Source organism: Cyclopterus lumpus, chromosome 24 (assembly GCF_009769545.1).
Source record: "Cyclopterus lumpus isolate fCycLum1 chromosome 24, fCycLum1.pri, whole genome shotgun sequence".
Classification (NCBI taxonomy): domain Eukaryota; kingdom Metazoa; phylum Chordata; class Actinopteri; order Perciformes; family Cyclopteridae; genus Cyclopterus; species Cyclopterus lumpus.
Genome location: NC_046989.1, coordinates 7,562,746 through 7,587,880, shown reverse-complemented (window position 1 = coordinate 7,587,880; position 25,135 = coordinate 7,562,746). Strand labels below are relative to the sequence as shown.

Sequence of the window (25,135 nt, the reverse complement as noted above, 5' to 3'; positions counted from 1 at the left end):
CTTTCCCTGTGTGTTTTCATGTTTATTGTAACATGTTGGTCTCCTGGTCTTATTCAGTCACCCTCTCGTGTCACTTTTGGTAGCAAAGATCCAAAATGACCAAAGTCCACAGACCAGTGACTGAGTCTATTTCTTATAGGCAGTCTATGTATTAGACTTTAATTTAAAAAAAAGTCATCATTATGTTGTCCATCTTTTGATTTTGATTTTACTGACTGTAACTTGAGTTGAAGGCACACCTCCAAGCATGGCAGAAACCTGGATAAGCTTCTTACAAGCCACAGTATCCCGGTGTGAATCGGAGTACTCCAGGTTTCTGAGACTAGGCTGTGATGTCATGCACAAACACACCACCACCCAGGGTACTTTCCTCTCTTTAATGTGTAAAATGAATGGGTAGGTCAGTCTAAGACCAGTAAAAAAACCAGTAATGTTGCAGGCATAACTTTCATCCAAATAACAACCAATCTGAAAAAAACAGATTTCACAAATGTCTCATAGTTCAGACCGTTTGTGTCGACCGGACGGAAATCCCAAGGAGGGTTACCAATGTGATTGTCTTGCTGTTATTTAAAGTCAACTGTGAACACGTGTTTAGGTTTTGTTCAGTAGAAGAAACGAAGCTCAAGCCATTTCAATTGTCCATAAAGTTTTAATGAAAAAAAACAAAAAAACAGCAATGTACCCATTCAACAACAGAAGAAATTAAGAGAAATTGTAAGATTTCGAGAGTCAAGCTCTTATTTACAGCATATTGCACTAGAAAAAGAACAAACATCCCCCGTCCTCCTTCGTTCCCTCCATCGCTTCATTTCCTGCGCCGTTTGAAAACTGTGCAGCCGAACACAGAGCGGTCCCAAAGATAACACAGACGATGCTTGAACGAAAACTGCTACATCTGGACTGGGTCTCACTTCATTGGGAAACATGAATGTGAAATCCTTGAGACCACTCTGAACGTAAAGAAAGAAATGTGAAGACGATACAAACTCCCCACGCGCACAGCGCAGCGGTCTGAATTAAGTCCCACTGTTCAGTTCATGTATTAAAAGAGATATCGTGGATTTCACTCCATTAAATTACATTCAAACCTTTTTAAGATACCGTTTTTTTTTTTCCCCCAGGAATGTTGGACATGCATTTTTACTCCATTTACATATATCGAAAAAAGCCCTTGAACTGAGAGTGACACAGCAGACTTGGCAATATCCCAAATTTATTAAAAAAAAAGAAATATGCCACAACAAAAAAAAAGCAATCGTAGCAAAAAAAAAAAAGTTGTGTTGTTGTAGTTCGTTCATCGTCTTCTTACAAAAAAAGATGTGGAAAATCTTAGCCCAAATATGTTTTTTTATAAAGATAGCAACAATAGCTGTGTCAAATTCATGTCAAATGTATTTTATATTAAAAAAAAACACCAAATCACAGCACTTGACAGTAAAGATGCACTCTTTCTTGGATATTTAAAAAAAATAAAAATAATAATAATAATAAATGATTGAAGAAATTTGATATTAAAGACACTGAAGGTTGAATGAATAACAAATGTTTCACTTTGAGTCAGGGTTGCAACAGTGGTTGGTAACGACAGGCTCAGATCAGCACCAGACCGACTGGGTGGCTGTTCAACCCGCCTCACATACAGATAATACTGGGCACCAATGGTGGCTCATTCCTCCTTCAAACGTAAAGCCCTCCTGGGTTGTAGATAATAAAGCACAAATACCCAGACCAGCTAGGCCGATCCAGCATATTACAGATCTTAAAGAGTTTTCGAGAGGGGAAGTTTAGGAGTAGAAAGAGAGGCGCAAAATACAGTATACAGGTAAAAAAAAAAGAGTTGTTTTTTTTACAGTGCACATTGATTGCAAACAGTCGTTTCTGATATTAAGAAGGTTTTGCTTGGTGAAACTTGCCGTTCGTGCTGAGAGATGTCAAAGGTTGAGCCTGTGCCTCGTGAAACAGATTATTTTTTTGTTCTTTATTTTTTTGGGGGGGGGGAGGGTGTTGTATCAAGGCACAACGAACACGCCGCACTGTTTATGCCAACTCTGCTGTAGCAGAGCCTGTTGTTCTCTCACAGGGCTCCGAGTGAAACCAGAGCTGTGTGACCAGTGACTTTGGGGTAATGATGCCACGCGTTGATGACGATGTGGCAGGACTTGTTACTCACAAGGCACGTTGTGTACATTTGATTGTCTGTTGTTCACGTGATTTGTAAAGACTCGCACCATATCCTGTGAGAGCGCACGAGGCACATGGCTTGAGTCCAACCTCCCCACACACAGGCACCAAACACACAACTGAATGCGCATCAACAATGAGAAGGAAAAAGGGGACTGTACACACTGAGATCGCATCTATACAGTAGCACTGAGCAAATATACAGAAAATAAATTAGAATAAATTACCGAGAAGGAACAAAACAAAATGAATCTTGTTCTCAATATTGATGGGGAGTGGTTCAGCGCAACGTTTTTTTTTTCTTCCGGTGGCGACAAAGAGGGCGAAGCTTTGGCCCGAAGACCAGAGTTCGTCTGTGTGGCTCAGCGTTCAGCGTTTGCAGGGAACAAACTTTTGGTTCAGCATTTGTCGTCACAGAAAGAAAAAAAAAGGAGAACCTCCACGTTGAGTGAACGCGACTTTGGAAAACATAAAAAGTCGAATGAAACATCTTTTTTGCTTGTGCAGCATCGTCTAGAAACATGAAGTCGTCGTTCAAAAGACAGACTATTTGCAAAGACAACTCAAAAATAAGCATCGGGTATTTAACATGGTTCTTAACTACTCCCTGAAGAAAAGATAAAAGAGGAAGAAGAAAAAACCCATCAGTGTCTTCAAAAGTTCATATTATGAATCTACAACAGACTGAAATAAAACATCAAATTAGGATTTTTTTTTTTCTTTTTTTTTCAAACATATTTCAAGTCCTTCCGAGACTTTTTACTTTATAAACCTTATATTGATTAATAGTGGCCGTGTCGTTGCAAAAATGCTGACGTAGCAGTTGTCACAAAGGAGTTCATAAACTTTCTCCGATAACCCAAAATGTGTCCGTGTGTTGGTAAAAAAAAAAAAAGAACATTATTTTTGAACTGTACAGAAGCTGTTCTTACTTAGTTCTCAGTGAAGCTGAATACGCCACTGGCAGTTTGGTGAAAGAAAGCACTTGAATGAAAGGTTGACACGTACACGTATCAGCACATCGGGATTGAATCAGTGCTCGAGACATTTACGCCTGGAGTGAAATCAAATAAAAATGCATCTCAGCGACTTTAACCCGAAAGGTTTCTGCAACAAAAGATATTTAAAGAAGTGTATTTCATTTGAGAACACAGCCATATTTTGGGAAACGTCCTCCTGTGGATATCAGTTTGATTGCGAATGCAACAGATCCCTAAGATTTCAACTTTCTTCCACTGGCTTGAATATTGCTCGGCCCCTTAAAAAAATTAAAAAAACGCTGCGAAAGGCGGCCCCACACAATGCAGCAACGGGCAAAAATTGCGATTGTCAATCCAGCCAGAGAAAGAAATACCGAAAAAGCTTTCGAATACGATGACATCTATCCGAAGATTTTCAGCCGAGTGATTTTGTTTTTTCCAGTTCCCTGATCGTGATCCCACAAAGGAGATGTGTTTTGTGCTTATTTGGTTTCAAAATGACTGCAGATTTTGGAAACAGTAAGCACGCACTCCTACGTACACACAAAGTCAAAGAGCAATCACGACGATGTCAGGTATCGAAGTCACTCGATTAGAATATCTTCAGGACACCTACATTCAAGTATACGTGCGTTTCCCCTTTAAAATCGACAGGATCTGAATCTACACAGTGGGTCTTTAGGCCACTTCTAACAACGTCATGAGTGGTGCTAAAGATGGAGAGTCTGATGGATGAGACAGGTTGATATAAAGGCCCTTACGTCTACAGTGGAAGCTGGTAAAATATCTATACTGACGGACGGTGCAACGCCAGTAGTACCGCCACAACGCCATCAAATTAGCCAGTGTGGAACACTAAAGGCTAAGTATAGGGCTTATTGTTTGTCTGAGAATAAATTAGAAATGTGCCTCGAGTCCTCAAGGTTTTGAAGTCAGTAACGTTCAGCGCAGAAATGTCCACGTCCACAGTTTGTCGCCAAAAAGTGGCCTAATCTTAAAATGGATCTCTTTTATTTGATGATGTCCTTGATGCAAAAGTACTGTGGCAGGAGAGAATAAGGCATTCCCTGGACTGATGGAGGTCCGTCAAGACTTGAAATACCAAATAAAAAGAGCAGTTTACTGTACAAAATAGGTCATCTTACAAATATTTCGAAAATATCTCTTCAAATGGCTTCTTCTTAGAGAGGCGAAAAAAAAAAAAAAAGGAAAAAAAATTGAAATTGTAATCAGTCTCCGTCCAGCGGTGACCAGAGTTTTCTTCATCTCATCTTCGTGTTCAATTGGAAAACAAAATCCAAACCCGTGTTCCATCTTACAGTGCCATCTCTTAAAAGTCTGGTCCCTTGTGCCTGTTTGGTGAAAACAAGGGCTGAGGTCGGAGGGCCGGCAGGAAAGCCCCCTTCATCTCTGCGCTCCTCTCAGGCGGGGCAAGAGGGCCGCCCTCGGAAACAGGAAGCCAAACAGGGCCACCGTAAGGCGCATCCAGGCAGGCAGGTTTTGTCTCTGATGCCTCATGAACTGCAAGGATACAGAAAAAGAAACATACATTAGCATGTTAGCATCAGGGGGTTGCATGCTAAATCCCAACTACTATGCTCATCAGACTGTCTCAGATGTCATCACAACAGGCCTTTGAGGTAAAGCCTTGTATAAACCCTGTGAGCTCAAAACCGTTTGGATGTTTCCACAACATCGGCTCGTGTCTGGCCCACACGTCCGTCACATGCACATCCTGCAGAACATACAGCATCAGGATTTCTTAGGGACTCTCGTTCCCAGACGGGAGTTCATTGTAATACTTGATTTAGTCGCTCGATGAAAGGATTGAAAATGACCGGTCTTAAAAACCGCAAAACAAGCCCCGGGGGGGGGGGGGGCTGCCGCTTATCTTCTTAATGTCACCCGATCGTCCTCCCTCGGGTTTGAGACAGTCCCTCCGATTAAATGTCACACTTTGTTGACTTACAAACAAGAACCTCAAAGTGAAACGCTTTCAGAGAACGCGCTGCCTATTTCATCACAGCTCTCTTGTAATAGAGGAGTCAGACGAATAATTATCAAAACAAAGCCAAAAAGGAAACAGAAACTGCTCCCTCCTTTTTGAGCCGCCTTCTCTCAGCTCTGTCATTCTTTTTCTTTTGGGGCTGTGCAGCCCGCGTGGCCTACAGACACATGAAGGGGTTCCTGCTGCAGCCTGCAATGATGTCCCTCCCCCCCCCCCATATCTCTGATCCTGCACAGCTCCCACTGGCTTTCTGAACCGCCTCGCTCAGATATTGCAGCCCGTTGCATAAGCATCCCTGTTACGATCTCCCTCTCTCTCTGCTCGCTCCATCGAGGTCTCTAGCAGCCTAGCAATCAGAGCCTGCCACAGGCTATTTGATATAAAACTGGCAGACTGAACTGAATTGAACCAGCACGGCTAAGTGTAACCCTAATTGTCCTTAATTGCCATAATTCTACACTGCTGAGCTTATTTAAACAGTGCCCTGGTTTGTTCCACGTGAGGCTCCTCTCTCTGCTGTCATCCGCGTGGGCAGCAGCGAATGTTGTATATTTTGGTTCCTTTTTTGTCGGCTAATGCACCCAAAACAGTGACGAAAACTCAAAACATCCAGGTTTACTCAATAATAGAATGGATTCACTTTTTTTATATGAATGTCCCTGCCACTATGAGCATTTTATTGGCCAACAAAGGTGTCAAAACTAACGTTTAAGACTCGAAAACCACAAGCACAATCTACTTCACGTCCACAACAACAACCCACACATTAGGGCACGCCATGCTACTTCTGCTTGGAGAGGCGAGTGAAGAAGTCTAACAATAGCTGCAGACACAATACAGAAGACGTGATTGGATATCGTGTGTGATTATTCTCCCTTTGGAATATTCCTACAACAACAGCAGCATCGGATCCGGCAGGATAAAAAAGTAACTTGAGTGCAGACAGCAAAGACAACAAAAAAAGTGTCTCTCTTATCTCTTTGTCACAGAGTTGCACACACAAACCAAAACACACACAAAGACGCACGCACCGAGGCAGTCGGCGGGACAACTGAGGTATTGTGGGTAGCCGTGAGTCAGAGTCTATTTTTAGACGACGTATAAACAGCCGGCCAAGTCTACCCAGACACCGACACGCGGCTCACTCCTGTTCGTGACAATCGCGTCGATCTGACCTGCTCTCTCTCGGTCTTCCTCAAAATCTCTCACGGTACGCCACTTTCTTTCCCTCACTGTCTAATTCGGTTTATTTCCCCTTTTGTCTTTTTTTTTTTATCAACCTCTAGTTTAGTGCTTTTCAAAAACGTATCAACCACGCCTCGCTGTCGACACAGACACCCTCCAGGCATATTTGTACTTATTAACGACGTCCCCATTCGTGTGACTTATGTGGACTCTCAGTCAGGGCAGTGGCTGCTCTACAAACACTTGACACACGTAACCCCCTGGGCCTGTTATCAAACACACAAGTGATAATCGGCGGAGCATGTCGCCGTGTGTAAAGATCGTGACACAATTCCGGCGATGTTTCCATGTGGTTTTTATTCCTCGATATGCGCAATTAATCACATATCAGGAGCTCGACGTGGTGTGCTGAACTATTCCCTCGGGGGGCTTTGCAAACAGTGAGCCTCCACGCTCAATTTACCTACATCGTCTCCAAAGTCCCAAATTGTTTCACGACGTATGTTCAGTATAACGACGAAGGACACACGCGGCGAACAGATAGTTGGTGTTATCTTTTAAATAACTGGCAAGGGAAATTGGTCAAAAAGTGGGAGGGTGTTAATTATTCTGGTGTTTCTAAGAAAAACTTCTGGAGCATACAAACTGATGACGGAATGGATTCCACCCATTTGTTGTCGGGTTTGTAACCCTAGAAAACAAACATGACCTTGACCAAAGGGCCGAAAATAAGAATTGAGATATCGACAGGGAGGACGCAACCGCCTCCTGTCACAAAGTATTCCTGGCAGCCACGACACTGACTCACTACATATGCAATTCGTTACTAAGTTATAAAATCATACTGTATTAGATTGGTGGGGCCAAGAAAGTGGTTGAACCACCGCACAAGCTATTTTTATTCGCAGCGGGTTGTGGCAAATCCAGCGGTCAAAATGTTCTGCCCCCTTCTACCCAAGAGTGAGCCACAAATTGTCACACAAGTAAAAGCTGACCCGCATACATAGTTCAGTAAAATTCAAACACAAACTTTTTAGATATAGATTAAGTGCAGGCCTGCTGCTGCTGTCGTGTCTCGTGATCAAGCACAAGCAGGCATGTATGTAATATCCATTTCTTCTTTGAGGTCATGTTGGTCCACTTGTGTTCATATTGTATCCACTTTGACACTAAAGAGTGCATTCGGGCTCTGCGGCCTGCTGTGTGACGTGGGGAGTCATTTAGAAAAAAACACTTTGCTGTTCGGGAGTGAGGCTTACCAGTTCAACGTGATCCTGTTGGAACTTGTCTCCGATCTCCCGAAGTTTACGACCGATTTGCGCCTCGACGCTCACCCCTGCCTGCTCCTCGGGCCTCTCTGCCATCCTGTCATCTTCCTCCCCTCTGCCCTCTTCCTCCTCCTCTCCAGTCTGCCTCTCTCCCCGGTCCTCCATGGGCTCAAACTGAGCGGGGAAATGTGAGCGTAATCCAGCGTTGCCTAAAAGGAAAACATCAAGCTTCTTAAAACTTGTGTTGTTGGATCTCTAAAATACCAAGAAGCTGTTGTGAGCGTGAGAGCCAAGTTGAGTATAGGGCTAAGAGACATTACTGATAGCAGTTCAGTGAAACCAATTGTGTTTTTCTTTTAGATTTTAGATGAGACGGTGTAAAACCTCAGAAAAAAACTCTGCAGACAGTCTTAAAATAAGCCCATGCATCTTGATTATTATTATGGTCCTCAAACACAAATAAAGAGCATCTATTTTGCACTGCCTTTTATATTGCTCTCTGAAATAAACAGGTCTTATCAGACATGCTCAGATGGACCAATAACAAGGTTGTCACTCAAAGTACAACTGAAGAGTCCACAAACAAGAAAGAGGGAGAGTGTTATTAAATCAGCAACAACCTCTGTGAACTGCGTTCTCTCTCTCACGTCACTGAGTTTACTCAGAGCCTCTAGCATGCACTTCTGCAGTCATGCCACTGGGAGGGAGAACACTTTTGTTTCTATGTTGTCATGTGTGCAGAGTGCCCTGCTATTCTGCCTCACAGAGAACCATAATAATACTTTAAAGAAACTGAGCGCCCTGGACTTTATTTGGGAGAAGAAATGGCACTGGGCCAAGTGCATAACCTCCATTAATGGGTAGATTACAATGTACGACTGACAACAGTAAGTGGTGTTTATGTGTTGATGACAATGAGTCAACAAACAACATTCTACTTTAACATTTGTTCAATTCAATTAGGGTGACGTCACACTGATTTGATTAGAGATGGGGAAAACCATATTGGATTAAAAGTGATGGTCATATTAGTGCCGGTATGTTCCTTTACGTATGTATAAAGTTAGTGATGTCTGTTTTAATTTCTTTCAAGAAATGGTCATTTAAAATCCCATTAAACAAACTGTCTAATTTATCAGATTTAAGTTAACAGTATATGTATTTATATATTATTGGAAAAGATACACAGTAAACAAACCGTTTCTTAGAATGGAATGTTTCTCAAGTTCTCAGCATGCGTATATTGGGGCATGGTGATCTCCCGGTTACAAGAACCGGGAGATATTTTTCAAGTTTGTCTGTTTTGTAGTGATAATTATTAACTGATTTCTGTTTGTCTGGCAGCGCCAGACGAAAGAAAACACCCGCCTCTTGTCTCAGACTATCACTCCGGTCTTATAGGAAGGTTCCCAATGAGTAACCTGCCGGATAAAAGGAATGACTAATAACGTACGGTTGCACTAGAACACTCTGTGTCTAAAGCCCACATCACTTCCAGCGGGCTCACATCACCTCCCCCCTCCTTACCGTGAAAGGGTATGCGAGGCTGCCGGTGCAAGCCGCAGGGCAGCGTGTTGATGCCGATGCTGTTGTTGTTGTTGTTGTGGCTCTGCGGCGTGGGCACGGCAGCAGTGACAGCGGCGAGGGCCTGTCCGGCCGCGATCTGTGTGGCGCGTTCTTCGTATTTGAGGTCCCTAAAGGGCGTTCCCCAGAGCTGCGAGATGGGCCGTGACATGTCCTCCTCCTCATCATCCATCCGACGCCTCAGCGGTAAACTCCCTGGAGAGGAGAAAGGGGCCCACGAGATGGAAACTTTAGAATGACATGACAAGTGTTTTGGTGGTGTAAATGTAAAAAACGTATTTGCGTGACTGTGTTTGACTCATATGTGTTCATGATCTTCAGCTGGCAGGTAATTTGGGTGTGATTTGTTTCAAGGCTAAACAGAATATGCCAAATATCATCCTGTTATCAGGTGAAACTTTGCCCTCTGGCACATAGAAACTGATCTCACCCTGTCTACATTAAATGAAAACAAACCATTAGTCATTATAATGATTTGTACGGTAATACTGAAAACAAACAAGCAGCGATGGATCGTCTCAGAGGCACAGATGGATCTGCCAACGTAAACACACAAGATCATCTCTTGTAATATAGTGATGAGTCGCAACAGGAGCGTATGGAAACACCCTGTGTAGAGGCAGCTAGGGACGCTACGCCAAATCTGCCACCCTCTCGCAGCAGAATATTTTTTTATCAAACTGTTCCAGCAAAATTGCCATATTTTCGTCAAGGGTGGTCTGTTTTTTTTTCTTTCCTTTTGCGGTGTGAGTGGGGATAAAATTGGCTGGGTTGACTGTCAAATGCAAAAAGTTGAAACGGGATATTCTGGACGCGGCCCCCTTTCGTATTTTTCTTTGAGAGTGTCCCTGTGCCTGATGTCATATCATATGGAGTCAAATGAGGAAACTGCATTTTGAACTGTGGAAAACCACCATCTTATCCAATTATCCAGGCCTCGTTATTATAGTGTAAGATGCAAGTCTCTGAATCCGGACTGTCCGTTTCTTTTGGTAAACAAATGAACATATGATTGACCCACGCATCCTCTGGCCTACATTATTCCCAGGGCGTGTAATGGTGAAACGGTCCATTTTCTCACTGCAAACCAATTAGTTGTGCATTGCGGAAATTTAAAACAGCCCTGAAGTGCATTAACTTCTCCTCGAGGCCATTAAGTATTGCTATGCAAGCAGTAAGGGCTTCTCTGCAACTGTAACCACAAGTTTCACTGACATCAATGAATGCACTTGTGTTGTTAATCATTGGCAACTGTCATTACATTTCCACTGGCAGTCAACAGAGGACTGGCACGATTACAATTGTGAAAAACAAACATAGACAGGGAGACACAGAACGACATGGCACACATGCACAAACACACACAGCTACACACAGCGCCTGGGGCAACAGGGAGGCCTGGCAGCCACCACAATGCTGGTCAGAGACTCAAAGCTGCTGCAGAAAGTGGCTCCCTCTGCTGCACCATCTGTGCACCGGGCTCTCCTCCATGCACCACTCAGGGTGGGGGTGAACTCAAGGTGAGTTATGCTGCTATTTATCCCACTGCCTTCGATGCATATCCCGTGGATATCTGTGTGCTGCTGACAGGCTACAAATAGACACGAACACGACTTCGCCTTATCCAGAGAGCCAGCTAAATAAATGTGTTAGAGATGAATGAGAATTGTGTTGTTGGTTTAAGTCACACAAGAGATGCAAAAGTGTCCTCCACACAGTTTGAAAAAGTTACTAACTGCGAGTCTCATCTTATGTGTTTTTTTTTTTAAATCGGTTTATTGAGCGGGCTCCGGAGGACCACCGGCAACGTGCTGCATCTTTCCCCCGCGTCAAGGAGCCCGATGCACCGGTGCAGCTCACCGCGGAGCTCACCCGCGGAGTCCGATCGCTGTGGACACCACAGCATTCACGAATTTGACAGGCCGCAATATTGTTACGAAACCGGTCGAAACAGGATGTTGACACTCAATGCATTTAAACCAGTCGGAATTGTGGAATAAAACTTTTTCGCTCCAAAAACAAAACAACAAAACTGGTAACAGTGTAGCTCCCATTATCCGGCGATGACACTTTCTCTTCTCTGACAACTCTTTCCCCAAAACCAACACCTCTGATATACAACAGAGACAGAGAGAGAGAGAGAGAGAGAGATAGAGATTATATTCACCAACCCGTGAATTAAAGACCGCGGCTCCGCTTCTGAGTTAATACTCTGTACAACGGTGTCATGACACGCGGCTACACACCAACGACCGGGTCCCAAAGATCGGGAGCGACATCACCCGGGACGCTTGAGAGCTCCACGCGCCGCCAGGAGGGGACGGACAGAAACCGGCCACTTCATCGTAAAATTCACTTCGTCCGTTGAAACAAGAGGAGGAAAGAAAGAGAAGAAGAAGAAAAGGAAAAAAATGCCTCGTTGAAGTGAAAAACGGGGGTCAGAAATGCGTCTATTAACAAGCTCCCTTCATTATGCCGAAGCTCCGATAAGTCCGCTCAACCCCCCCCCCCCCGAGTTCTCTGCCCGGGCATGCCCGAGCCGACCCCCGCACATTTGTTGACAAATCCCCGTAAACAAACGAAGCGCGCGCGCGCCATTGGAAATAAACGACGGTTTACACTCACCGCCAGCAAACGCGCTTTCCGTTGTGACCGGTGGTATCTTGACAACCTGGCGTTAACCTTGTTTTCCACGGACTGTGTTGATGCGACTTGTATCCCTCTTTGCATTACAGCCACTCGTACATGTTTGCTGACTCGAGCGGGGGTTGTTTTTTTTGCCCTGTGTGAACGAAGCGGTCCGCCCCGATGGCTGGGAACCGCCCCTTCTTAATGATGTGGAGGGTGGGACCGAGTCCGCTACACTGTGTTATGCAAATGCACACACCGAGGGGATTACAAAGCTCACATTAGCACGTGAGCTATCTTTTGTATGCAAAATGTACATTTGCTGTAGCCTAACTCGCTATGCGTCTCCCTACATGTATCACATGGTAGTAATTTGAGCCCGAGTGCCTCAAATGTATACTAAATGTCGTCTAGTACATTTATTTACCTACGACCCCACCTCATAATGGGTTAATGTCATCCATTCTCTATTTGGGTGTTTGTGCTTAATAACTGCAGCATTAAAAATACATATACATCAGAAGTTGCTACGTATTTTAACTGGTCTATGCATTACATGTTGAGCTCGTGCTGTATTGTTTTTGTTGTTTTTTTAGAGGCGAACAAGAAATCGTGTCTGTCTCTTTAAGAAAACGGTCCTCCTCGCGACCAGCAGCGGACCAATCAGATGGTTTGTTTTGGTCCCGCCTTCTGCTCCGTGTATCTTGACACGTGGAGGGGAAAAAACATAAACCCAGATAAGGCATGTGACTGCTTTTAGCGCTCTGCTCAGCTGATTGGGAGCTGCTGCTGGATGGAGTGATTGTAACCACCCAGTTACCGCTGTGGTCGGCGTGATGATGAGCTGTGTCGCCTACTGTCATGGCAACAAATAGAGTAACAATTTCATCGTCATACATGCATGTCAGTGCCCCATTATATAGCATGATATTCCATGTTTTTTTATGTCTAAACATGTGTCATGTAAACATTATTTGAGAGACATATGCTGTGTTTAAGTGCAATGTTGATGTACTTCACTTTAGTGTTAACATATATAATATATTTAGTTAAAATGATCTCCACTTTCACCAACCATGAAAATGAAAACGCTGTATTCCGATTGTATCACTGATATAACCCTCTTCACAGGTGCACAGTTAGTGCTTTTACTTTTGATACATAGTTAATACATCTTGCAGGTAGTACATGCAGTCATACTTTTATTTATGTCAAGTTTAAATGCACAACATAACAAAGCTTAGCATAGGATAACACAACACAGCACAACGCAACACAACATAACAAAACGTAACATAGCATAATATAGTAGGATTCATAAATGCACCATGGCTTGGTAATGGCGTGACAACAATGTATTGATATAAGCGTAGAGCCATTTTCAGTTCAGCCCCTGAGGGCATCCATTGTTGAACATGATGTCTGATGGATGCACTGTGACAGTGGACTAAACAGCAGCCGTGGCTGGTGACCCTCATTGCAGGGTGGGGACACGCCTACCCATGGCATCACTCAAAATAGAAGGAAAGAGAAAGAACAGTGAAATCAAGCCTTATCTGCAAAAAAGGGTTACTGAGTGCAAAACAGCCAGTCAAGGAAAGTGAGACTATTTCGCGTGAGTCGGATGTTTCCCAGGAGACAATTTCTGGATGAAAGCAGATGGTGTTGCTTTTGCGTTGCACGTTGGTCAGCCTCTGCAGGATGTTGTGTTTTCACACGGTCCTGCTCCTTCATTGTACAGCTGGTTACGTGTGAAGTGTGATTTTCTCAACTTTTGACAACATTCCCATGCTCAGTTTACTGGCAGACCAGCAAACAACCCCTGCTCAGCCATGTTTAAGCTGCCGCCTCACGGCTCCCAACCCCCCATCCACACCAACCCCCTCCAACTCCAATCCTGCAGCGAGAGGGACCCCACCCAACATTTTGGAAGAAGCGATCAGATGGTGGTTGTTTTTGCTGAAATTTCAAGCATTGCATGCCTAGGAATGAACAAAAACAACAACATTTTCTGCTATTTTGCTAAATCTCCACACCCTAACAAGTGTTAAATCCAATTTGCATGTTGCATCAACAATACAGACTAAAAATAGAAACGTAACCCTACTGAATCATTGCTTGTATAAATATTGTTACTTTTTCAACTGCAATTATATAATATTTAAACCGTGATGGTATTTGTATTTCAAAGCTGTAACATGAAGACTCCTGGAGATGCTTTACGTTGGCAGCAAATACTATACTGTTTCATCTGTTTAGATATTTATGATAAGAAGGACACAGCTGTGTAATGTGAAAAGAAATCCTCATTAAAGACCCTATTTTTTAAGAGTAACACAGCTGGATCTGAAGCTGTCTGAAAAGAAAAACTGTAATTAAAAAGTTTAAAACATCGGTTTTGCAACCGATTGATGTGGTCATTTAAAACACCTCGTCAAAGGTGGAACGTTTCAAAAATTAATTAGTCCACTGTGTGCTGTATTAGAAAAACAAAGAAACAAAAGATAAAACAATCGAATCGCTGATTAGCAGTTCATCGCTTTTTTTCTCCCCCGAGTTCCCTTCATCAATAACTAATTAATGCTCCCAAACAATAGCTCCAAGAATAGTGCGTTTCAATCACATTCACTTATCCCCCTGTCAATGGACTCTGGGGTAAACCGCAGTTTTTCATCAGTTAAACTGCAGTTTGGTGAAGTCTTGTAGTTCGTTTGAACACAGAGCTGTTAACCACATTTGTGTTGCAAATCATATTTCTTCTTCTCCTCTGTTTTGGCAGAGAACATAACACGATGCGCTGTCAATGCAAGAGATTCAGAAACACAAACGTCATGCATTGTGCAATCTCATCCACAGTTTTTTAAGTCATTTGCATTCTTTTACTTTCAATCCGTGCTGCTTCAACCGCTTTGAAGAGGGGAAAACAGCCTTTTGTGTTGACGCTGAACTAAGAACTTGTCATCTAAACTGAAACTTCCAGTACCTCTAATGTGTCAGGTGCAGTGGCAGACAACGTGTCCCAGCCCATTTTTATTCGAGCAATTTTCCCCAGCGAGGAAGTCAAGAATGATCCTCAGTGAGTTATTTCTGACTACGTGCTGCCAGAAGAGGTGATAAGGCTCTGGATGTTGAAATATTTCAAAGTTCACTGCATAATGATACAATTTGCTTTGTGGCTTTTTCCCTAATGGTGCCTGACGTCCAGACGCTTTGTCTTCAATCTTCAATCCGTTCTGCACTCAAACAACTCCGTCAGTGTTTGTGCTTCTACTCTGTGCACTTTCGCATCAAAATGTTATGGTTTCTATCCCCGTGCCATTTAATTATCTCCCCGAATCTCTGTTTTGGCAGGGTGTTTTTCACATAAATTGATTGTGAAATTAGGTGACAGCGATGGCAAGTTTTCACAGGTTATTGGAAACCTCTGTCCGCCTCCTTCTGTCTATTCTGTCAACACCTCTCGATTTAAACCACAGGTACAGCAGGGGCTCAGCCAATGAGCGTGGCTCTCACAGAGTTCATCCAAAGGTAACACATTTGAAGCCCAGAACCACCCGAGGGGAAACCCCCCCCCCCCCTTCCCATTATATGTATTCTGACACCACTTTAATGCCATGAACAGAAATAATGCTGGATATGTTTTGGATGAAGTGTAAATTTGTTGCATTGTGTCACGTTTCCAGCGGCGATGGCAAGTTGAAAATAAAGGAACGCTTAATGATTACCGAGCAGCAGCAGCAGCTCAGGCGGTAAACAAACCATTTGTCTGGCAGACTGGTAGCTCGATGTGCAACATCCGAAACAGCTCCAACGGTCAATTTGCAGGTGTATTGATATGTATTGTTGTTGTTACTTTGTTACAGTTTGATATCGCCGAGCAATACCTTTTTTTATTACTTGGAATCCAGTGTGAGATTGAAACATACACGTATCATTGTCCAAATCATTTATCTGTGAGTTGAGAGGCAACCGTTGAGGGCAATTCAACAGGCTGCAACACTTTATCAGCCAGGAGTGATTGATTTATTACCCCGAGAAATATTTACCCCTCCATATGTTTGATTTCTTCCCATCAAAACTGCTCTAGCCAAGCTATTAGGTTGGCATTGCTGTTATTATGTGACCTGAAAAGACAGCTTTTATTAACAGTAATAAAGTGCACTTCAACAAACCACCACATTACTAAACTGGACGAGCACTTGTACAATGACTTTGTGCAGGAATGTAGAAGCGTGCATCTATGGGGAAGTTAAAGGACAATCTGGGGTTTATTCACACTCAAGATCATATTTTCGTAGCTTCCTTGTAATAAGACATCGACCGCTTCACTCACCATGTGTAAATGCTGACATTAGAATCTGGCAACGTCTCTCATGGCGGGACAGAAAATCACAAGCAACCAGATTATCAGACGGGTTGTAAACAAACCAGAATATTCAAACCACTTTTAGAGGGAACCAGAAAGTTAGTCATGTGTTACTATCGGTAATGATCTTTCATTGGACCGGAAAAAACTGTGCGTGCAACTTTTGAACCAGGAAGTAGATGTTTATGGTTTGGTATGACTACTGTTACAATTTAATAGTGTGGGGGGGGGTTCCATTGTATCTCAGGAATTACGTGCATTTTTCATAATTTCCCACCCCTCAATTTACATTCAATGTATTCATATTCAGCTCTAATGCAGCAAGTACTGAGTCCTTTATTTGGCTCAAAGTGAGGGTGTGGTGGACATGGTGTTGGTGGAAGGCATATTGTGTTGTTAGTCTTGACTTTCAATGCAACGTTGCTATCTTTCCAAATCTCAACAATTGAGCGCGATGAGTGATGAGTGCAATATTGTTCATAAGAATGATGGCCAAAAACTCTGAAAATAAGAAACAGTTTAAAAAATAAATCAACTATCCTTCTTACAAGGAGATAAAGAAACTACACATTCTGGTTGCCTTTTGTATCTATTTTAAATATAAGAATGAGCTCTCAAAATAAATACTGGAGTTTGTGACTTTGAGATATAAGTGATCGTGTCGTTTTGAGGTCGCTCAACCCTTTCTTGTTGTGTTTTGAGGAAGAATGAAGTGGATGCACACAGTCGTAGTCTGTCCACTCACTTGATGCTCTCCAGTTTAATTCCATGTAACTCAGTGTGCACTCAAGTGGCAATAATGGGATTTTGGGTATAGCTTTAGTCCAATGTGCCGTTAACCGAGAGTTCAAGGGGTTCGGGGGAGATAACATGTTGGTGAAAGATATGTCTGAGTTTGTTTTTAGGGTGTGGGAGACCTCGCTTTCCTGAGAAACACAGAAAGTTAATCTTTTTTTACCTCGCAATCTTGACATGTCTTAAGCTTCGACAGCTCTAAAGTTCAAGCGGCACTGTACAAGATGTGCCTCAGCGTGTGCCTCTGCAGTTCTTCATCTCTGCTTATATACAGTTCCTTTTGAGATATGTCACACAATTTTCTGAATACTTCATTGGCTGCTCAAGTGTTGGTAGGTAGGCACTGTGCGGCGGATTAAAAAAAGAAAGCAAAGATAAATCATTGAAGGAAGGAGACATGGATGGAAATAGAGTTGGAGTTGCTCTTGTTTCTACGGTAACTGTCGACGGGGAGGTACCAGGGATGAAAGTGGAGGCAAAACAAACCTCCCCGCTCCGATGGCAACAGCACAGCAATTGGTTCTCGTTTCCTGCGAGGACAGGAAAGGGAGAAAAAAAACAACAAAAAAACATAACAAGGTCCCCTAGTAGCCCAGGAGACACAGTTCGATGTTGCATCAGAAAGCAAAGAGGCAGGGCAGAAAAAAAATGAACACGCGCCTGCGAACATGCACGCGCAGCTCGCACGTACACACACGCTCGCTCTCGCACGCGCACGCGCAATCACATGCTCCACTTCACCCTGCTCTCTCTCACTCTCCCGCCAAAAACATCTACAGCGCATGAAAAACCTGCCTAGAAACCGGGAGGGGGAGGAGGGAGTGAGGAGTGGGGGGGACTTCCGCCTCGCTCCGATTGGCTCCGCTCCCTAGCAACCGCGTATCCCCGACCAGCCAGTCAGGCGCGTTGTGAGAGGCACACTGACCCAATGAAACAGATTATTCAGAGGCGCGGGCAGGCGCTGTGACCTGGTAACAGTCAGGAGAAGAAGTCAGGGAGACGCCGGAGGGGGAGAAAGAAAGCCTTCCCTGATTGGCTCGTGTGATTTCCTTCTTTGTTCTGATTGGCTGCACGCTTCTCCCTCTTTGCAGTCATTCATACATTTCTCTGCCTGCCTCAGCACTAGCTCCTCAGTTTCCTCCACCTTCAGCCAGTTCGTTCAACTTCCACAGTGGCCACCCTGGTGCCCTCGAGGAAATCCACGGCCCAAGGTCAAGGCAAAGACTGAGCTGCTGGAATGGGATTGGTTGAGAGAGACCGGAGCAGAACAAGATCCTAGTAACACGTCTACCTCATCATGTCAGCGCGGGATTAAAGCTTGTCATCAACAACTTGTTAAAGTGGCTCTATGCCGTCGATGCTGCTGATGAGCTTGTTATTGTGTTGCTTGTAATGGACACGGGCCAGTGAAAGGCGGTAATTAGAGTTCCCCTTAATAATGCAGCGTTTTAACAGGGCTGCTTCTCCGGGCAGGTTGCGACACACAAATAAGCAAATGGTTGGTTTGTTTTGAAAAACGTAAGCTTTATGAAGGCAACCCGGGCGAGGTTCGCAGTCTTTCAAACTGCTTGCTCCAGCAGTGTGGGGAATTAATGTCAATACCCCGCAGGATCAGGAGTTCACATTGAATAGTTAATGAGTTGGGGGAGAGAAGGACTCAGATAATTCCAGCGAATCGAGCATGCCATGCATTCTGCCTAATTTAACATAACTGCAGGCAAAAACTCAGTCGGGCAGGAACATTATACTGCCATGATTAGTAAAAACAACATTACCAGCCAACGCAGAAATTGCTCGTAGCCCCCTAACAAATGAGTTTACTCGGGTTGGAAGATAAAACTGAATCTATATTGAAGAATTAATTTTCGCCATCAACAATACATGCTGCACTGTGTTATTTATTCTGCACTGAACGTTTCACACAAATAAGTGTTTTCAAGCCCTTTGCCAATGGTGCCATAGTTTGTGTGTGCACTCAAACCTCACTGCTACGGTGTATAAACGCGTGAGTCGGAAAAAACTGCTCTCCACTAAATGTTTCTCCAGTTGAGACGGGAGGGGAAAAAGATCTGAGTTCCGGGGGAGATCTGAAATCAGTCAGACACGGAGCTGAACACAAACACACAGACGGCATTGATGTGAATGTCTGTTAGCTATAGCTAGCAGCTAACGTCTGTACATTTTGGTACACAGACAAACAAAAACAGAAGCGGTGCAGCAGCCTTGCATGACGCAAGGCGAAGACATGCTTTGCTTTCTGTCTGCGCACGCCGTAACACCGAATTAGTTCAGCGTGGTGCACCTGATGAACATAAGAGTCATTCAAGACTTTAAAGGAATAGTTCCACATGTTGCTTTCATCTTCTGAGCGACGCTAAACGGCTGCTGGTCGTAATTCCGTATTGAGCGGACACAAGAGTGGCATCGCTCTTTTCCCCAAACTCTCAGCATTAGAGTGAATACGCGTATCTTTTTCCAAAATGTCGCACTATTTCTTAATCTGTGCTGCGATCAGCCTGATAAAAACAGGACTTTTACTCTTTGTTGCTCGCTTCGCCCTTCTGCATTATATGTGTGTGCGTGTGTGTGCAAAGGTGTGCATAATGCATTTAAGTTAGTCAGCAGGGCTGGTTGTATCTGATGGAAGCCAACTTTGTCTCAGTCTCTTGGGTGTTCGGTAGCCCGAGGAATTACGAGATAAAGATCACACTGCGTTTAGCAGTCATCCCAGGACGATTTCTGAAATCTTAGATGTGAGTTTCTACCATATACTTATTGTCAAGAGGAATATGAGCTCATGGAAGATAAGCTCAGTCTACATGGTTTTTACGGTTGAGATGAAAAGAAACCCAGCGAGCCCTCTATCATAAAACAAATCAGACATCACAAGGTTTGATCTTGAAGGTTGAAATTTGAACTGTCAGCACCGTAGGAAATTTTGCAGACTTTGCTGTAACAGGGTCAGCACTCTTTTATTTTATGCGCAGACCTTTATCTAACTTGTTAAAGGTCGGCAATCTTCTTTTTTTTCTCTCTTTGCCAAGGCCTCATTAATGTCAGAGGGGATGACTCCAAGACAAACAACCCTCGAGGGCCTTTCCAAAAGCCCCAGAGCATCTGATGACTCACCTAATTTAACGTGGCGTTTAAGGGGCCTGTAAATCCTCCCTTTCAATACACGGAACTGTCTTTCACCAATCTAAGCATTTCACAGAAGCCGATATGTGTCATGATTTTGATGATGTTACGTTTTGCATTACGTCATCCTTCCAAGCTCTATGGATTTACATATCCGTGGTTTCTGGAGGGGGATCAGCAGTACGCTGTGCTCATCCGTGAAATGACCTATTCAACTTTTCTTTTCTTTTTGTTTGGCCTGTGGAGGATCGCCTCTGCTGTCGGTGTGAAGCTAATTGGATACAGCAGAGCACCAAGCCAGGAGGAATAATTCCAGGAAATAAACCATAGAGGTATTGTCTCTATGAAAACAGTGTTTTTTAAGCACATTTTAAGCACATCACAGTCGCCGGAAAAAGCTGGCAGAGAGAGAAGAAAAAAAATGAAAGATGTTGGACAGGTCTGTGAATAGACAGCAAAATCCTCTCTCTTCCTCTAAACACTGACACACACTTCCTCCTGGTTTGGATTCCACTGGATGTAGTATTATCATGCAAATAATTACTTGAGCAGGAAATGCCAAGGAAGGGATTAACATATGCAATATTCATTCATATTAAAAGAAGTCCATAATGTGAGCCACAAATCTTCCAAATACTGCTCAGCCTTGTTCTTATCATCTTGACGCACTAGCTGCATGGTTGTTAATATGGTATAATTAAAAAAACTGGATGCACTCCTCATGGAATACGATCATTTAAAATTATACCAATGTTGGGAACTTAGTGGCTTTAATTGCCTCTCGTTTATGTTTTCAGCTCTGACCTACATAGCAACTTTTTCCCCCAAAAAAATCATTTATCAACCAAATCAATTATCCCGCCTTGGATTAGCAGACATAAAAGAACCGCTAGAATTCCACAACATCACCTCTCTGACATGGTTTAGAGATACAGCAACCAAAATCAATTGAGCAGCTGCTCCTTTCTTTGAAATCTCTTTCACTTGTGCAGCTTCCTGGGCAGCCCCGGTGTATCTCAGGGGGGTCAGAGGCTCTGAAGGATCTCCACTGTGCTGCTGGAGATTGCCTGGAGGTGTGACAGCCGCCCTCTGATCTACCGGAGTCTCTGAAGATCTGAGGACAGACGTTGCCCATTTCAACAGTCGCATGCGCTCCTCACTTTAAAGCTGTGGCACTTGAGCAAGCCAAGCATGCACACAGCGTGAGCCCTGATTTCCACCGTCTTCCTGAAAATAAAGAGCTGGAGAATATCTAAGAGAAAGCATATACCAATATTACAACCAGTAATCTCGGGCATGTTTTGAATAATTTTAAGGTTGCCTTAATTAGACAGCCATTAGCCAATATCTCAGTCAGTGCACAGAGCGGCGGTGCACAGCATTTTAAATAACACCCACCATGCTTCACACCTCAAATGTTAGAATATGTTGAATGCAATTTCATTCCCCACAGCGGCAGCTTTGCTGGAATTTGTGTTAAGAAATGATCCAGTTACCTCTTAGGAATGTTATGCTTCACAATTCTATTTTCTGGTCAATTTACGAAAGAAGGAGGCTGCATGACTGAGCTGCAAATTAATTTGACTGTCTTTACTGTCTCTGGCGTCCTTCCTCTTTTCCCAGGGGCTTTGCTCTTTTGGGTGACTGACTGAGGCTTGCACAGCTTTCTGTCACTGCTGCACAGCACATGGGAAGCAGATGTTAGCAGGCTGTGTGCCAGGATGGTGCTGGGACCCTTGTACGGTTTTGACAGATGTAGCTCCATTTCAGGCAGAGAGCTTGACAAACACACCTGTAGCCAGGACCACCTGCTTTTGATAACCAGCGCATTCCTGCAGCTTGCAGTCGGTGGAATTAATGAGTTCTTCTGAATTCTCTGCGTGTGTGTGGGAAGAAAAGGATATAGGCACATTACACATTTGGCGACTGGGGGTCGACTACAGCCATGTTAGTTACTCTGTGGGGCTATATATATATGTATATATATATATTAATAATGAATAAATAACATCAACTATTTTAAATTATTAAAATTAATTAATTTAATTAAATTAATTAATTAAATAAAATAAATAAAAGATAAAATAGGAATAAAACACAAACGCCTGCACGCTAACATGCTCAAAATAACCAAATCTAGATTCAACATCAAATCAGATCTCTTATTTTAGTTTAGTTTCTACCACACTTTAAACAAGTAACCAAGTCTGCAAGTAAACAAGGTACAGGACCAATTTAAGACGAGGCGTGGTCATGTCAGGAAATCTGGGCTTCATCTATGTTGACATAAAACTAAAAGTATTCAGATGAATTAATGTGAATAGGGGGTGCCGTCTTAAACCATTTACATTTTTTCATTTCTTTTTCAAAGGAGAACACAGGACATTTACAGAGCAATTGTGTGTGCTGTATTAAACAAAAATCTGTTTAATTTCAGTTGGATTTTAAGGAATCACCAAAGCTATTACAGTTCATCTAGAGGCGGGCACACATTACTGTACCAAATGTTAAGATGTTTCAGTCTGGACCTAAGTGGTTCACACCGCAAGTTTAGCCAAGAATAGTAACTTCACCTCAGGCCATGCCATATCGACATGGAGTGGAGGGGTACACATGAATCAAATCTAAAGATCGGCGAAGAGAAATCAAGAGAGGATGCAACCAGCGTTCAAAGCTTGAGCATAAAATATGATTTTCATGAGCTGTGTTCAGAACCTGTTATAAGATTTTCAAGAAATGGCATAAAATATTTATGAAGATGTTCCCACCGCAGATATTTTTTAATTGTAAGAGATTTCTCTTCTGCCTAGTTAATAATAGAATATACCAGGTAGGTGCCTAACTAGCAGTAATGGCTGGAGACATTGTCTTTTGCCCAGAGCTTTTTTGTGCGGATCAAACGACCGTCATCCAGGATTGCTCACACACTCAGACAGCGTCTTGACAGCTATGCCTTAAATTCAGGAGTTCACAAAGACGAATATGTCTCTGCCTACTTGAGAGAGGATGAGTAGGTTTTGGCATAGTGGATGTGAGCTGCAGCTGGCTGGTCCTCCATAGCCAGCAGTCACAATCAGCCTCCTCATCTTCCCTTAGCCACCGTCCCAGGGGAAGCAAGAATTGACGTGCCATTAAAGAGGCTTTGAAGAGAGGTAACTGTCAGCACGACTGCCTCCGCTTTTTAGCCCGTGAAGGAATGGAAGCACAGAACTGGGTGCATTGAGGACACCGTGAACAGCTTTGGAAATAGCTTTTCACTGTGTATTGTGTGCTACGGCGACCGGGAGATAGGTAGAGCTGTCTTCGAAGCAAAAACTGTGTTGGAGAATTTAAAGTTTTTACCCCAGACCAAAGGCAACAAGAACAATATGAGTCACAGACGGAAAAAAAAATATGGTGTGGTTTCCTGAACAGACATTTCTCATAGAACACAGTTTGACGGCTGTAAATAACCTGTGTTATTATATAGTGGTCACAGGAGCATCAATAAGTCATGAGATCATAATTTAGAATACATTAAAGTCATAACCTATTGAAGTGTTTTAGTTCTGTATTTCAGTTTGTCTATAACAATCTAATTATGTCCAACAACCAAACCCACAATGATCATGTGCTCAGTAGCCGGTAAAGGGACTCGGAGATGATCTCATTTTCTGTGTGGAGTTTTGGATACTTTCTCTGTCTCCCAAAGTTCAATTCAGTAAGATTCAAATTACAAAAACAAAACATGATGCAAAAGAACTTTTACATCACACGCAGATAAATTGTGCTAAAGTAGGACCGTGTGAAGTGTTGAACTGTCTTTTTACCCGTGACATTGCATCTGCAAAATGGCATTTATGCATATGTCAGAGCTATAGCCTCCAGAACATAACATCAGTAGATTTAATGTCATGAATGCATTTTATGCATGTCATAAAAAAATAACACCCGAGAGCCATCTTGTCTCATAAGCAGCGATTCTATAAATCCTTCTCCGCATCAAGCCGGTTTATGCCACACGGCACAGTGAGCACTGAAAAACAAATTACACTTGTTTAGTTTCACTAGCATTCACGCTGCAACCTTCATGGCTCATTTTGCATAGATGCTTCTTGAATGATTGTGTTCATTGTCTGCTGAGTCTGTCTGAATAAGCATGTGCCCCACCCCTCCCTTCAAGCACCAGTGCCACGTCTGGCAGCACAACTGGTGTGGGATCAAAAGACGTTGTGTAAACAGCCCATGAAAAGGGTTACGTTACGGATGACACCATCACTTAATTACAGTGTCTTTTGCACAAAGCTGCATCGTGCCCGTTGCCGTGGAGGGACGTACAGCCATCCAGTTGGTAAGCTGCATTAAAAAAATAAAAAAATAGGGAAACCAGTAAATAGTTTTGTAGAGAAATAAGCAAACATGGGTCACCATTGTAATAAGTAGCTCATCACAAGACCATGCCATCCATTTAGCCTCCTTCGGAGCCTATAAGTCTACGACTTAAATCACAAAAGTGGTTTAAATGCCGTGGGAGGATTTGGAGCCCTGAGACCACGTGCGTCATATGACCTTTGACCTTCTTTGTGTGACTGCCCCCCCCCCCCCCCCCCACACACACACACACACACCCCCCACCCCCGCACAGGATGAGATCAGACAGCCCCATAGTTGCTCATACATTTGCACAAAAATGGACAAAACAAACAACTTTCGAACCGTTTCTTACCAAATGTAAGCAGTATTTCAATCTATTCACCATCATGTAGAGTAAGTGACAGGCTATTGTCTTTACATTTCCATCTCACTTCCCGTGATGAAGTGAGAACAAATGTGCATCTTGAACATCCAGAAGTTTACTCCTCTACTCGCTGTAAATATCTCATTAAAACAGATGCTGTTTGCCATCTTCAAACAAGTCAGCTTTTCTTGAAGTGTTCATTAGCAGGTCTTTCATTCGTAATCCATCCAATTTGTTGAATATCATTTCAAAGTGATCTTGCAGTTTTCATTTTAGAATGTA

General features: G+C 43.2%; 1 protein-coding gene across 2 annotated transcripts; it reads right to left on the bottom strand.

Annotated features, from left to right (window-relative positions):
• Positions 1 to 632: 632 nt before the first annotated feature.
• Positions 633 to 11,995, bottom strand: bmf2 (BCL2 modifying factor 2). Of its 2 annotated transcripts, none has more exons than XM_034527525.1 (4): positions 11,835 to 11,995; positions 9,153 to 9,404; positions 7,617 to 7,834; positions 633 to 4,685 (listed from the first exon to the last, which is right to left on the bottom strand). In XM_034527525.1, exons 2-4 carry the CDS (start codon positions 9,379 to 9,381, stop codon positions 4,569 to 4,571), a joined length of 564 nt encoding a protein of 187 aa, XP_034383416.1. In that variant the 5' UTR covers positions 9,382 to 9,404; positions 11,835 to 11,995; the 3' UTR covers positions 633 to 4,568. The 2 variants fall into 2 exon arrangements, with proteins under 2 accessions (XP_034383416.1, XP_034383417.1); XM_034527526.1 differs by lacking the exon at positions 11,835 to 11,995 and adding an exon at positions 11,381 to 11,698.
• Positions 11,996 to 25,135: the final 13,140 nt, after the last annotated feature.

Excerpts from the sequence above, each read along its gene's own strand:
- bmf2 (XM_034527525.1), bottom strand. The coding sequence starts at position 9,381 with ATGGATGATGAGGAGGAGGACATGTCACGGCCCATCTCGCAGCTCTGG. Across the intron at positions 7,835-9,152 it reads GCCTCGCATACCCTTTCACG|GCAACGCTGGATTACGCTCA; the intron begins GTAAGGAGGGGG and ends TTTTCCTTTTAG. Across the intron at positions 4,686-7,616 it reads AACAGGATCACGTTGAACTG|TTCATGAGGCATCAGAGACA; the intron begins GTAAGCCTCACT and ends GTATCCTTGCAG.